Consider the following 14,850-nt stretch of genomic DNA (forward strand, 5'->3'; position numbering starts at 1 on the left):
ATGACACATTTTTTAATTATGTGTTGGTTTTGAAAATAGCGAAATTAATAGCTGTCATTTACAATGCCAATAGTTTTAACTTTCGTAAATGTTACACCTATAGCATTTGTAATGCAATATGTATTGTATTTACATGACTTAGATGTATTGATATTACAAATAACAATGGCTTTTCATTTTTTTTTAGTAATTAATACTTAAATAAAAGTTCTTGTGATTTATAATGGCAATAGCTTAAACTTTTGTAAATAACTTTTGTGAAGATTATGTTCAGTGTATTTTATTGTGACGAAAATCCAAGAACAGAAGTAAAATATTAACATCTTTTTGTGACATTTGTAATAAAGCTTGAAACATTGAAAGAACATACTTGAACCAGTTGTTGTTGAATGGTTGCACAGATTGATGATGTGGTGGCGCTGAGTGATGCTTTGGCGTTCAGTGATGCTGTGGTAGCGCATAGTGATGTTGTGGTGCCCCTGAGTGATGCTGCGATAGATAGAGTGAGGGCGATAGACAGATATAGTGAGGGCGATAGATAGATAGAGTGAGTGAGGGCGACAGATAGAGGGAGGGCGATAGATAGATAGACAGACAGCTAGCTAGAGTGAGGGCGATAGATAGATAGACGGACAGCTAGAGTGAGGGCGATAGATAGAGTGAAGGCGATAGATAGAGGCCATATTAAAACTCAGCTTGTTATGGGCTGAAGTTCCAACAGGACTTTGAGCTGAGCCAGAGCCATGCCTCAGGCTCAAGCCTGGCTCAAACTTTCAGTGGCTCACCCACCTCAATTCGTAATTTAACCAATGCTGGAGCAATGCTATGAAGTTCAATGCTCCAAAATACAACATTTATATGCGTGGTACCCTTGCTTAGAAGGTGGAATATGGTTAGTTTTAAAGCCAGTACTGGCTGCTGGTATTACATCTGACATTGAGGCACCTGCTAGCTGCAAATAAGGGTATTATGCTGTTTCCATAGCTACCTGGCACCCCACTATTCACTGCATAAGTATGAGACATTTGGCATGTGCTTCACTATGGTAAATGACATGTAGGCCAGGATTCCTGCTAGCAATTTTGCCTGTGGCAAAATAAAAACATTGCCAACAGATCAAAAATGTTTTCAAATTATGTTGATGCTGTTTTGAGAGTTGGACTCAGTAGGGCACCTGCTTAGCATGAATGAGGACTTGGCAGGCAGTGCGCAATTCCAGGGTGCCTGGAAAGCGCAGTACTGATTAAAAATGAGCAAAAATGAAATGTAGCACAGTCAAAAACAGGAGGTCAGAAGCAAAAAGGCAGGGGAAATCAAGCCAAAAGATGCCAGGTCTAACAAGCGTGCTTCTACCTTTGAGAAAATAAAGACATACGTTTTTAAAGCGTACACACGATCCCTTCAGAATAATTCATAACGCTTTTTTAAAATTTTGCCAAGAGCCTTTTATCACATTTGCTAAATGTTTGCCATCAGTCCGAGCGCTTATTGAACAGGACGCTACATTAGTGATGTTGTGCCCCAGTTCTTTGGCATGGGAATGCTCTCCGTTAGTGCGGATGCTCTTGAGCCTGTACATTTTTTTATTTTGTTTTTGGTAACTAGAAAAACATCACTTTGCGCGGTTTTATATTTAGCTGCCCCTGCAGCACTGCCTCCCATTTTATAAAACAATGCAAAACACCTAATTTCTTATCAGGTTTCTTATCAGGTTTCTGAGTCTTTAATTTTTCGGTGAAAGGGGCCTCCGTATACATCTTTCACGGACACAGGTAGCACTGTTTGCTACCTCTTGTATTTTGTTTGCTCACAATTTTCACTTTTACCTCATGTAACTTAACGTTTGTTCACTAGTATTTTCTCCTCATATCATTAACGTTCCTTTCGTGAAGCGCTCCCGACACCTTCGGGTAAAGTCCGCGCTATATAAAAACGCATAAATAAATAAATAGTATGGCCTCTATTGCAGGGCATTCTAATACGATTAAATATGGTCTCTCACTCGTCAATGCATGTAGCCCATTCCAAAATGGTGGTCGCAGTAACTAGCCAGGAGCATGGAGAGAGAAAGGAGACTAGATCCCACGCGAAGCCTGAGGTCCACGCACGCGCGTGTGATTTCCTCTTTGGGCTGTGTTCGTAGCATTGGGCTCCTTTGCAGAGGGCCCTCCGGCAGCCATGCAGACCGGCGACTACGAGTGAGTGGAAGACTGTGCAGTATTTCTTTTCACGGGGAGAGGGGGTTGAGTGGAGCTCTGTGACTTACTGCATCACTCTCTTACAGCTCGAAGCCCAGCTGGGCAGACCAAGTGGAGTAAGACGGCGAGGATGGAAAGTCCAGGAGCCTTCCGCTGCTCGCTTCCACTGAACTACCCAGCTCTCTGGGTGAGTGACAGGGGCGCGCACGTTACCATATGGGCCTTCAGAGAGTGACAGGGTGTCTTGAATACATTAAAGCGGGAACTATGCAACAGAGGACTGTGACACGAGGGATAGGGCACTTCGGTAAGAGTCGTAGGACAGCAATCAGGACTTTTGTGACGCGCTTGAGTAGGATTAGTTTGGCATATTAACGTGCAGAAAAGGGTGGCCAGCCATCCTTCATTTCGAAGGTTTGCTCAACAGTCATGGTTCCTTTTAACGCAGCTTAGCGAGGCGCCACTTCCTTCTAACTACACGCCGTAAATCTTGCAGAGCCAGCTGTACAGAAGTAAGAACGAAACTGAAAGCTAAAAGCTAATAAAAAGCGAACGGCAACAGTTCACAGTCAGAGTGCACGACCTGATCCTATTCCGGCATGCTGCGCGTGCCCATCTCCTGTCTCCTTGAAAGCATAGCCGGTGACTATAGGTATCGCAGGCGAGACAGCGCTTTGCGCTGTAATAGCCAGGTGCAAGACCTAAAAAAGCAGGTCTACAGTAATTATAAGCATGTTACTGGATGGCTGGATGCATCTTGGAATAGACGACACCTTTACCACTGACAATTTGTATAGAGTGCATATTGGCTTGGAAGCCAACAACGACAGCTGGCTCTCAGTGTGCTAGCATATTCCTGATGGCATATACCTTTTTTTTCTTGACAAATTGAGATGAGGAACATGAATACAAGTTCCTTCTTGAAAAACCTTTTGTGATGCGAAAGGTACATCCTGAGGAAGGACAAGACACATTAAAGGCTGCTCCACTTCTTATTCCAAGAAAGGGGGCAGTATGTTTTCTTCAACCAGAGTCCAGCCAATACTGAACATTACGAACTAACATATGGAGATCTAGGTTTTATATGCATATCCTTCCTATACTTCACAACACAGAATATACATATTGAGGTATTTCAATAGAGGGTTGGTTGTAAAGAAAGCCCACAGCATCTGACAAAGGACATTAAAAAGGGCTGAAACATGTCGACCTGCCCGAGAAGGGTTGAATAATCCCATTCAAGATTATTTTTATTTCTATCCACTGGAACCCTAATAAAAATATTTGGGATCCGCCGAGAGATAGTCTTATCAGCACCCCTCTCTACACTTTATCAATTCATCCACACTAGTTTATTGTGGTTTCTTGCCAATACGTTGGATCATATTCCATTTGCAAGAGCTGCCCTGCAAAATTTGGATAGTAGCACATACAGGTGCCCAATTGATGGACTTGTCTACCAATGTGAGGAGGGGCCATATGATAAAGCATGGCACCTCTAGTTGGGTGATTGTTTCAGTACTATATCCAATAAGTTCACCCTCATTTAGGATACACAAGGTTTTTGTATTGCCACCATTAGGGTACTACTCTATTGGTTACTTTATTTTTCGAGGAGGTTCTGCTCAGTTAACCTTCTTTTACCTCAACATCTATATGAAAATACATGAGAGCATTAAAAAAGACTAGGGATTGCCTTCCAAATAAAATAGCAATTCCAAAGGGGATGATGGACGAAGTGTTGAACAATGCAAGCACACACCCCCAGTCAACTGATCTGGGTTTGATCCACCATCATTCTTTAGCTCACTCCGCCACCCCAGTTCAGACATGGCCATAGGCAAATCAGTCTGACCCTGTGCCTCATGGGAACAGTCCAGCCCGAACTGCCAAGCCAGGTCTTCCCTGATTTGTTCAAACGCTCCGTCCATCATAACCTTTGGTATCGCTTTCCAAATAAAATATGCATGAACATTTTTTAAACTTAGAAAAATAAATAAATAAGAAATCAGTAAACTACAGTGCAGCTATAAATAGTACTTCTCAATGGTACCATTTAGTGGAACTTGTTTGACGTCATTATTTTAAAGATAGTTTAATGGAAAATGGGTGTATATCATTATGGGCAACCTGATAACACAGTCAAATTCTCAAAGAAAGTCACAAAAGTGCGTTCATGAGTTAAGTGTTGCCACCTGACCAATATTTTACTTGTCTGGCTGGTATTTACATGCCAAGACAAGAAAATATGTAAAAATAATTTTAGAGTTGTCTAAACTATAGCTATATTAATTTTTTTTTTTTTTAAACCAACCCATACCGCGCTTTTAATTTAATGGCGGACGCACTTTTATTTAGACGAGCTAAGTCTTAAAGATAGGGGCATGGCCGACATTAAAGTGAAAGCGCAGCATGGGGCGCTTTTATAAACAAGCATTTAGAATGCAATAGGTTTTGCATTTGCAAGAGTTTAAGCTATTGGCATTGTAAATGACAATACCTTTTAGTTATGTTTTAAAAACCAAAACATAAATAAAAGGCATTGTCAGTTACAATGCCAATAGCTCAATCTCGCATAAATGCGGGACCTATTGCATTGCAAATGCTTGTTCATACTGGCCAGTAGTCCCTGCTACTCAGGTGAACAGAAATCGGTAGAAGTAGCTGGAAGAGGCTGGTCACCTATGTTTAATGAAAGGCGCCATTCAGCCAATTCGATTTCTTTGCTGATTCCAACAGCTCATGCTAAAAACTCTCTTCCCCAAAACTGAACTTCTGGTTAGAAAACCCACAAAGTAAAATAACAAGCTTCATACAACAGGCACATAACAGACAGCACAAAGTCGAGCAGGCTGGTTTACCAACCACCTAGGGAAGTTAACAAAGGAGCTTATATTGTGGCCAAACAAGCACTCAGGCAAAACACCGAAGGGGAGTGAAGACAGGAACATGGCTTCTTAAAACACTTTGATGCTTAAGAAAGCTGCTGCTGAGGAACTAAGGGGGTGGCCCAGATCAGTCTTGAATGGCCGCGGACAGTTGCTTCGAAGAGCTGACAGTTGTTGCTTGGAGACACACCAACAGCAAAGGATCCTGGGCTATGAAGTCCTCTTAGGAAGCTTCCTCTTCGTGAACTGAATCCATCACAGGGCTAACCATTGCTCAATCTGTTTAAGAAGCCTCTATGAAACTTGCACATTGGGTCGCTGTTGGAGAAGAGTAGCATCATCCGTCCCTCAGGCATACCATCCTCTTGGACAACGACACTTCAGAACCAAACAGTGATGACTTCCAAGTCTTTCAAGTATGTTCTTTCAGTCGTCAGAATCTCCTTTGCAATGAAACATGCAAGATCTTTTGGCTAGAGCCCCAACCAGCATGTACGCTTCCCTTATGCAGATCAGGCCATACTATGCTCTTCTGATTATGGGGTTTCGGAAGTTACTACTCTCTAAGATGCTAAACTACCTCATTCCCTACAAAACAATTAAGAGCGTCGACTCCCTCTCTACACAGCTCAGACTGCTCCCAGCTATAGATTTGCTGTTTTTGTGTACTCTTTGTTGTGCTCGGGAGCGCTATTTTCCCTAGGAGCCTCATGACTCCCAATTTTTAGCTTCTGTTTGACTTTTATGTATGTTCTGCAGTGGTTTTATATAGCTTTGAACGATCTTTGGATTTGGCAGTCATAGGATCCTTGTTCATAATAGGGAGATGCTCTAACTCTGCCAGGAACCTACTCCATAAGAACATACGAGTCAAAAGATACTCAGTGCTATGAACGAGATTCCACGTCTGGCTGAGATTGGCTTTACTTGCTGAAGATAAAAGTAGGGGACAACATTGAATGCATGCAGATGTCCCCATGTGATTGCAGAGATTTTACATACAAAACTCTTCAATTAGGTCTAGTAGCTGGAAAGAAAAGCATTCAATAAGTAAATTACTTCCTTCTAAAGTCTTGTTATGGAGGATAAAAAAAAAGGAACATGGCCTTTAAATGGAGTGCTAAATATGACACTGAGTTGATACACGCATAACAGACTTTTCTCCAAAATCATCAGTGTATCAACCAAGTATGCAGCTACCGAACTTTGTGAACAATAGAATGCTAAAAATATTGACAAACCAGAATACTTGTCTGCTCACCATATTTGTTATGTGCAATGTGTCACCAAGGCCACTTTCAGTGCATGTAAGAAATGATACAGTTACCTTAATGAAGATTGGCGGTCATCATGAAGGTAACAAAGGGCGACAACAAGTCCTGCACTCTGCACCGTCAGATTTGTAACAAGAAGGATCAGATTCCTCTGTGGTGCAGGCAAAGAAGTCTGTGCAGATGTCACTCAGAAAACACTTTTAACTGAGCCTATAACATCCTCGACAAAGGCTTTTTCTACCGCATAGCTTGAAGACCTCGCTTGTTTTTATTCACCTCCTCCCTCCAAGTTGCTACTTTCCGGTCCTGGACTTAAGTATGATTTTCTAGTGCATTCTGGGTGATGTAGACTTGTTTTATCCACTGAAGGTATTAGACAAACACCCGTGAAAATAATAATGCTTTGTAGGTGAAAAGTTCGGACTGTAGACAACAGTTGTTTTGGCCTGCAATGAAGTAGTAGCTCTATACTCAAACTTTGCCTCAACATTAAAATCAATTTCTTAAGATGATGCAATGTGGTGTTCCACTAAATAGTTACCTTTATGCTCCCTGAACTCACAGTTTCAGTTCACCCAAATACCACTATATTTGGACATACATACAAACATATCTCACTGAGAGACATTTAATGCCACAAACACATATGTTTGTGTATATATATATATATATATATATATATATATATATATTGTGAACACAGCAGTGTTCACGAAGGACAGTTGAAATTAAAGGGACAGCATCCAACTGACTTGGAAAGTGAGAAACACGCAAATTTGTGTTGGGGGCATCCTTACCACTTAGGTGCACTGAAGGAAAACAGAAATTTGAACACAATGGCAGAATAGATTGTCCCAACTGAAGATGCAATAACCGACTACCCTAGTGCCACATTTAACAAAGACGTAAAATTATCCTGAACACAAAGGGCTGTCAGGCATTACGTATTTTTCAAAAAACACAGCCCGTCAAGAGGAAGATGGGGACTGCCACACACTATAGATTACGTATTTTAAGATTAAAAAAAAGTCTTTCAGGCATAAAGAATTGGACTAGATAAACCATCCAGGAACCTATAGATCCTATTGCAGGGCAAAATGCAATGTGTATCCTTTTCAAAAACTGCTGCTGAATAGAACGCTTTACATTTGGTCAATACCTCCAAACAGAATTACATGCCTGAAAGGAGAGAGAGGGTAATTTTGAGATTATTCACAATCGTCGCTCCCCCCAACTAGGCTATCAGTAATGGTGATATATCCAAGTCCCACTTTAGGATTGATGCGGATGCTTTTTTACCAGCAACCAGTGGACGACATTGTCTGCATTCACCAAAAATGATAAATCCTAGGACAACGAGTTACTTTTAAACTACCAGCACCCAAAAGATAATTTATCGATATCTGCAGAACATTCCACACAACTGAGAAAAAATAGGATCCGGTTAACTTGGGGAGGTGGCAGTAGCTATGAGCGGGCTAGAAGCTATGAAATGGGTACCGAAAAGATGTGGCTAATCGACACCAACAGATCATCAAGAATCAATGGGGGGGGTTCCAGTGACCCCCAAAACCTGGGGAACTACTAGTATAAATGAACAATTGGTTCTGTAGGGAAATGTAACATTTCTTTTCTTATATCAATTGTTTCCTGGAAACCTAGGAAATACCATCGCAAGCTACTTATAATGCTCCCGAATGCTCTATGATTAGATGTACATACTTGCAGAAGCTTCAAATTAAAATGTACACATGAAAATATGAATCTTGATAGAAAACCTTTGTGCAAAACTTTTGTGAAATTTTAAGTACCATTTAATTGAAGTATCATTTAGTAAAATATGTATGCTGAACGCAGGTATTTCCAAACAAATTAATATTGGCAAATTCAGTGAATTTTTTTTTTTTTTAAAGATTTGGGGAAACATGAAATCAACCAGCATTGTCAAAGCCCATAGGTCTGGCACTGGCTAGATTTGCAGAAGAGTGGGAAAATGATGACATTTGCTAAAATCAACACTCGGATATTATAGGATTCCTTGCACAATCAGAGAAGTTATGATCAGAGCTCTGATATAATGAGGAGAACTGACATAAATGGCCACCGCACTGGAGCACTAAATGGACACATTTTATTATTTTTAAACAGGACATGTAGATGTATGAAACGTCCTGTGGACAAGTAGATATTTTATCAAATTATACACCCCCGCAGATGTAATGTCACTTCCAGTGCGAATGGTAATGCATGATGTAAGTATTTTTCCTGAAATGTATCCGACTTGGCCGGAGCATCACAGATTCAACTTGAATCAAAACATTGCAATGGTTTGGAATTTAAATTGCCAACTGGCTGGGCTTCCAATCAATTCATCCATGGCACAATAGCCTTACGTGAATGGATTCGCTAGAACTGCTTTATATTTTGGCAAAATGCCTCTAGTTGTACTAAAATCCTTCAGAGAATTAGTTTAACCACCAAGATATTGTCTATGGAGTGTCAGAAATGTGCATTTAACAAGACCCCACAAAGGAGGCACTTTACATTTTGCCTTTCTGTATAGATCATGCCATGGCACAACTACAGCAGATGCCCGTATGGAACTTTCTCACAAACATTTCTTCACATACCTGCAAGTCCACTATTCTAATAGACAAACTCTCCATTCTGCTTCTATGCATGAATAAATAAGGTAGCAAAACAGACGGGACAGACATTTTGGCATAGCAATTCCTAGAATTTTGTCAAATATCTTATCAACATAAACAAAGATCAGTAGGCTCTTAAATAGTGTACAGGCATAACTGAAAAAGGAGGTACACATCATACGTAAAAACTGTTGGCAGTTTTGTCGCCTATTAAACTCAGTCTATTACACAGTACTTATTTGAAGCACTGTCATCACAACTTTGCAGCATAAACATCCTTCTCTACAAAGAAGTGGATTGAACTGGACTCAGTGAGGTCTGTGAAAACAGATGATACAACACACTTTGTGTTCAGATCTGCCCCATATCCACCCCCGCCCAAAACACTGAACCAAATCAGACATGCGCCCCCTCCCAGATGTGCATTTATAGAATACAAAATAAGCCACCCTCCCCAAATGGCTAGGAAATTAGCATTCATTTGTAAAGAGGAATACAGATATAGAGCCAGATGTACAACTGTTTTTTGAGGTTGCAAAGGGCTTTTAGGCCCATTTGTGACCGCAAAAAATGTGTGGGCCATGTACCAACCTTATCTTGCGAGTCGCAAACAATTTCTTACTCGCAAAATAGGTTTAGCGCCACACTATTAGGAAGTGGCAATCCAAAAGAGTTTTACCACCTTCTCAGAAGGGTGGTAAAGCACTCACAAACGGGAAGGGGTCCCCAGGGGACTCCTTCCACTTTGTGAATGCATGCACAAATATTTTTTACGTCAGGCAGTGGCTTGGACCACTGCCTGCCCTTAAAAAATAAAAAACGGAAAAGTTTATTTCTATTTTATTGACAAAGCAGTCCCAGAAATGGTGGTCTGCTGACCCCAGCAAGCCGCCATCCCTAGGATTGCCAACCATTCCCAATGGGGTTGGCAATTGGGTTGGCAATTGCGACAGCATCAATATTCATGAGGCATGCAATTTGCTACCCTATTGGGAATCGCAAACAGTGTCTCAGAAACTGCTGTACATATTTTGCGACTCACAATTTGCGAAACGCAAAATGCTATGGTTGTACATCTTTCCCATAGAGTCTAATGAATTACAATGCCAAGTAGTACAACAAGAAACTGGATACTAACTAGGCTGTTTGTACTTTACCACTTTTAAACCTCAACACAGATAAGGCACATGAGAGATTTCATACAAATGAATGCTTTCTTTAGAATTAGACTAAACACAAACCTGTTTAGATAAATTCAGAAAAGGGACAACATTTTATACTAACGGACATCAGGTTATATGCAAATATCAAAAACATTTGCGTATATGATACAACAGCTCAAACTAGAACAGAGTAACATAATCCAGCATCAATGAAACTGGATGGGCCAAAGGTCATCATCTTTGATCACCCTCCTCCCAGACCATAAAAGGATCTTCCTTTCATCTCGTGATCATTGTAGACAACAAGTTACTTCCATACTGCAAGCTTTTGTTATACTGTGGACTTAAACCCACCGCCTAATTAATCATTGAACAACATCATGCAATAACATTCTTTGACCTTACCTCTTCCATTTCATAGGAATCCTGCCGCTGCTGTGAGATTAGCTGAACTATTGATGGGTTCACAATGGGACCGCAGGGCTCCTTCTCCGGAGTGGAAGTTTTTGGATTTTCAGCTTCCCGCTTGTCACCGAATTCAAGTTCACTTTCTAGTGACATGCCTAGAACAGAGGAATCTACAATAATAGAGTCCTCGCAAACTCGGTTATCGAGGCTGGGTTGATTAGCCTGCCAGGGTGCATCCGTGCCTGTATTCAAAGGGTCAACAGTAATGGGTGTTTCCACTATGGGACTCTTAGCATCAAGTGATTCCATAATTGGAATGTGGCCAGGTTCCTCCTTCACAGTAGCCAGTGAAGAAGCATCTCTCTTTTTCACAGTTTTTAGCAACTTTTGATCACAACTCATACCTTCTTCGTTCTCAGTCGATGGAGAAGTTGGAGAGCAGCTATTTTCTTCCCCTTGTTGTCCTGCAAGTAAATTGAGTTTCGACAAAGTTTTCCGTAAAAGTCCGACAGTCGGCGATCTATTTAGAGGAGCTGGCCCAGGGGGCTCCTTGCTGATAGAAGCAGAACTGCCAATCTTCTGCAATGGTGTTCCAGAAACTTGGGAATACAAGCTTGAGAAAGCATTGGCCACAGTAGTAAGAACCTCGATCTGACGAAACCGACCTAAAAACAAAGATTTTATTACTTTTCATAGGACTATCTGTGTGAAGAAATTCAACGTTTACGCTTCTCATTGCATTTGGGGAAAATTGGTTTTCATGGACTTTACCAACCACCCAATTACATACACTTGTCTGATTCACCTATAGTTAATAGCTAGGATTCAGAAGAAGAGGGGGGCAGTTTATCTGTACACCTCACCTTTACATTCACAAAAGAATTAAAGCATGTTCTGTCTTCTGGAAATCTAGAGTCTTTGTCAGTACTGCAGGGTGCTGCCTGTAAAGATTTCCCAAGGCATATTTTTTGTCCGCCTAGTAAAATGCCTTGGTTAATCCGCACTAGAGTAAAATGGAGTTGCTACTTCTGGATCTTCTTAGTAAGTTGTCCTCGAGATAAAGTGAGGGCATGAACTCAAATTAGTGTGACAGCAATCTGGTTGGCTGAGATGGTGATGCTAGAATGAACGTTAAAAAGAGCAATGAGTCAATGCAGTCAATGGGGTACGGACAATCTGTCTCAGTCAGAAGGCATAGGAAAGGAGAGATTCTTTAAGGTCAGATCCTTAAAATATAACACTGCCTTGGGATGCCTTCTCTGCTACAAAGATGTTGCCTTGATATCTTCCTGAAATTTTTTCAAGAGACCAGGGAAATAAAGATAGTGTGTTCTAAGATACAGCTGAAAACATGTGTTAAGAAAAAAGGAAAAGGTAACAATAGTGACCAAATATTTTGTTGACATTACTCACAATGGCAAAAGTGTTTATTTTCCACAGTAGAATGGTAGGCCTTATAAACGGAGGGTTTGACTTAAGCTACTTGACAAAGTGAAAATCAGATTAGAACAAGAAAATAAAAATGTGTACAAGGAAATGAGCTTAGAAGGAATAGAACCTAGGCCACTGAGCACTCCGGAAGGCATGAATAAGTGTTCTAAACCAGCACCACTGCAATGGACAGGATATAGCTGCAGGGGCAGCTCCTCCATGTGAGCAGAGGATCGTCACCCCACTGCTTTCTCGTAGTGCGAGAAGCAGAAACATAAAAATGTATTATAAATACCATTTTATGTTTCTGCTTCTTGCACTGCGAGAAAGCAGAAGGGTCGAGTTGGGGGCGGGTGGGTCTGCGCGAGGGCAGGGGAGGAGTGGCTTGCCCAATGCTGCGGGCCCCAACTGTTTGGTCAGCTGTCTGGGGCGGACCAAACTAGCCATGCGCACTCTCCATTTTCTCCATGTAGGCCTACATGGAGAAAATTGCCTTACCATAGACACCTGTGTGGTCGGCGTTCCAACCAATTACAATGCTGCCATTGCAGCATTGTGATTGGCTTAGGGGAGGGGAGGCAGGCTGCCTGCTTCCTTCTGAGGTGGCTGGAAAGCAGGAGCAGACCGAGCAGGGAAGACGCAGGACAGGTACCTTTTTTTGTTAGTTTTTATATTTAAACCACCCTCCCCACGCGACCCCCCATTCCCTCATTACCACTCACCTGTCCCGTTCCCCCCCCCCCCACCCCACCCGTAAGCCATGCCGGCCACGACTGTATAACTGTGCCATAAAACTAAGTAGCACATGTAATCCTAGTTTACAAAAATCAAACACAAGTGCCGCCCTAATCGATGAGCATTTGAGGGACAACATAAGAGAGAAATTATCCCAAAGGCAAAGGATCCACATAAGCATATTTTCATCAGTAGAAACTTTCACATATACCAAATAATCCTCTCACCATGTGACCGATGGCGGCTCCTTCGCTGAGGCGGAGGAGTCTTGCTCCACTACTTTTCAGCAGTGAAAAAAAGGACAAATAAAATGATAACATGTTATTGGCATTTTATTTGTCCTTACTGAGGTAGTTTTGAGGTGGGGTGGGGCTGGGCTGTCTCGCAACCCGCAAGGAGTGGAGTGTTTTATGCACTTAAGTGTGCATGACTGTTTGGCCGGCTGTCTTGTGCCAGCCAAACTGTCATGTGCACTTTAACATATTCTCCACTGGGCTGTAAATCACAGTCTGGGTGGAGAACATGGCCAGGCTCCCAGTCCCGGTCTGAGCACTGAACCACAACGCTCAGACCAATCATGACGCTGCTGAAGGTGACAGCAGGGTAGTGATTGGCTTGAGGGAGCATAGGTGCTTTCCGAGGAGAGACCACGCTGGAGGACAGACTGCGGCGCTGTAGCAGGTTAGTGTGATTTTCAATTTTTTATTTTCACATCCCCCAGCCCACCCAGCCCTCAATACCGCGGTCTATATCAGCCACTGCTGCTTGGGACTCTTGATTTCAAATAAGAAAGACTCACATTCAGCAGATTCAGACAAGCTTACATACAAGAGTGTGGCTATCAGTGAATTAACTGCATTAATGACATTTCACAATTTACTTATAATAACCAACAAGTGACACCTTGGGACATATTGGCTTTTGTCAATGCTCATCGGGTTCCACATATGTAGATTTCTTTATTTACAGATAAATGGATTGGTAAAATTAAAAAAACATTTTACGATGGAGGGCCATGAGCAATTCACTCTGACCCCCCCCCCCCTCCCCCCCCCTCACAACTTAAATTAAAAAAAAGGAAACGTTGGTGGATGTGGGAGGCAACAGTGGAATGGGCAGGAGGCAAGCATTGGAAAGCGGATGGAGGAGGAGAAAAGCAAAATCAGCACACAGGGGTGAGCTACACAGGGATGGGGAGAAGCACAAAAGTGAGAAAGCAACACAGATCACAGGGGCTGTTTCTCCATTAGGGCTCTGAGGTTGCACCCCTCTGAAATTCGTACACGTTTACCAGAAAAAATATTAAATGGATCGACTTATTTTGAGATACAATCGTATCTTAAAACCATTGATTTGTTTAAAGTCTGGACTGTCTGTCCCAGGCTTGCTGCCCCGCCTCTATCTGAAGCAGGAGGATGAAGCCAGGTAGTAATTCAACTTTCTGTGAAACGATGTACAAATCAGGGTTTACCTTTCTAAAGACCTTCATTGCCATTGTTGTCTATGGTGGTATCCACTGTAGGCCACTAATGCTGTCAGAGTCACGTTTTCAGGCATCGGAGTCTGTATCCCTGCCTGAGGCCAGATGTCAGTCACAGACATAGATCCCACCCTTTCCCATTCTTCACACTGTAGGACTGGATGCAAGCATGTCTGATTTGGCATCTTGTCCTCATTATAGGTAAGTATTATAATGCTAATCTTGTGTTACGTATATCATGCGGAGATTCCTGGTTAAGCTAATCACCACCACTGTGACACCCCAGGCCATGGCTGCAGGTCATTGGCCCCTTTAGAAGTGGTTTTGATGTATTTGTTCCCCCACGATATTGATCCAAACAACAAGCAGGGTTTTTGTTCCCTTGTGAAGTTGATCGGTCAAGCGCAAAGGGAGAAATATGTGCTTATAGTAAAGAAAGTTACCTTCTTTACAGCGTTAAAACTCGTATCTTAATTTCCTTAACATTAATGCCAAAATCCTGGTTTGATTTACAACAATGAATATTAGAAACTTTAAAGTAATGCATGTCAGCAATTTAGTCCTTTTATTTCTTGCGTTTTACTCAATCCTGCATTCCCCACGAGTGCTAGCCATTGCATCATGT

The 14,850-nt window shown here is 41.9% G+C and overlaps 1 protein-coding gene across 1 annotated transcript in view; it reads right to left on the bottom strand.

Moving 5' to 3' along the window:
* ITPRID2 (ITPR interacting domain containing 2) overlaps window positions 1-14,850 on the bottom strand; it is a 219,570-nt gene that overhangs the window by 149,819 nt on the left and 54,901 nt on the right. Inside the window, exon 8 of the mRNA XM_086956225.1 lies at window positions 10,577-11,244. Within this exon, the coding sequence (XP_086812351.1) occupies window positions 10,577-11,244 (668 nt within the window). The remainder of the gene's footprint in view (window positions 1-10,576; window positions 11,245-14,850) is intronic.

The sequence above is a fragment of the Lissotriton vulgaris genome, chromosome 2_1, assembly GCF_964263255.1.
Source record: "Lissotriton vulgaris chromosome 2_1, aLisVul1.2, whole genome shotgun sequence".
Classification (NCBI taxonomy): domain Eukaryota; kingdom Metazoa; phylum Chordata; class Amphibia; order Caudata; family Salamandridae; genus Lissotriton; species Lissotriton vulgaris.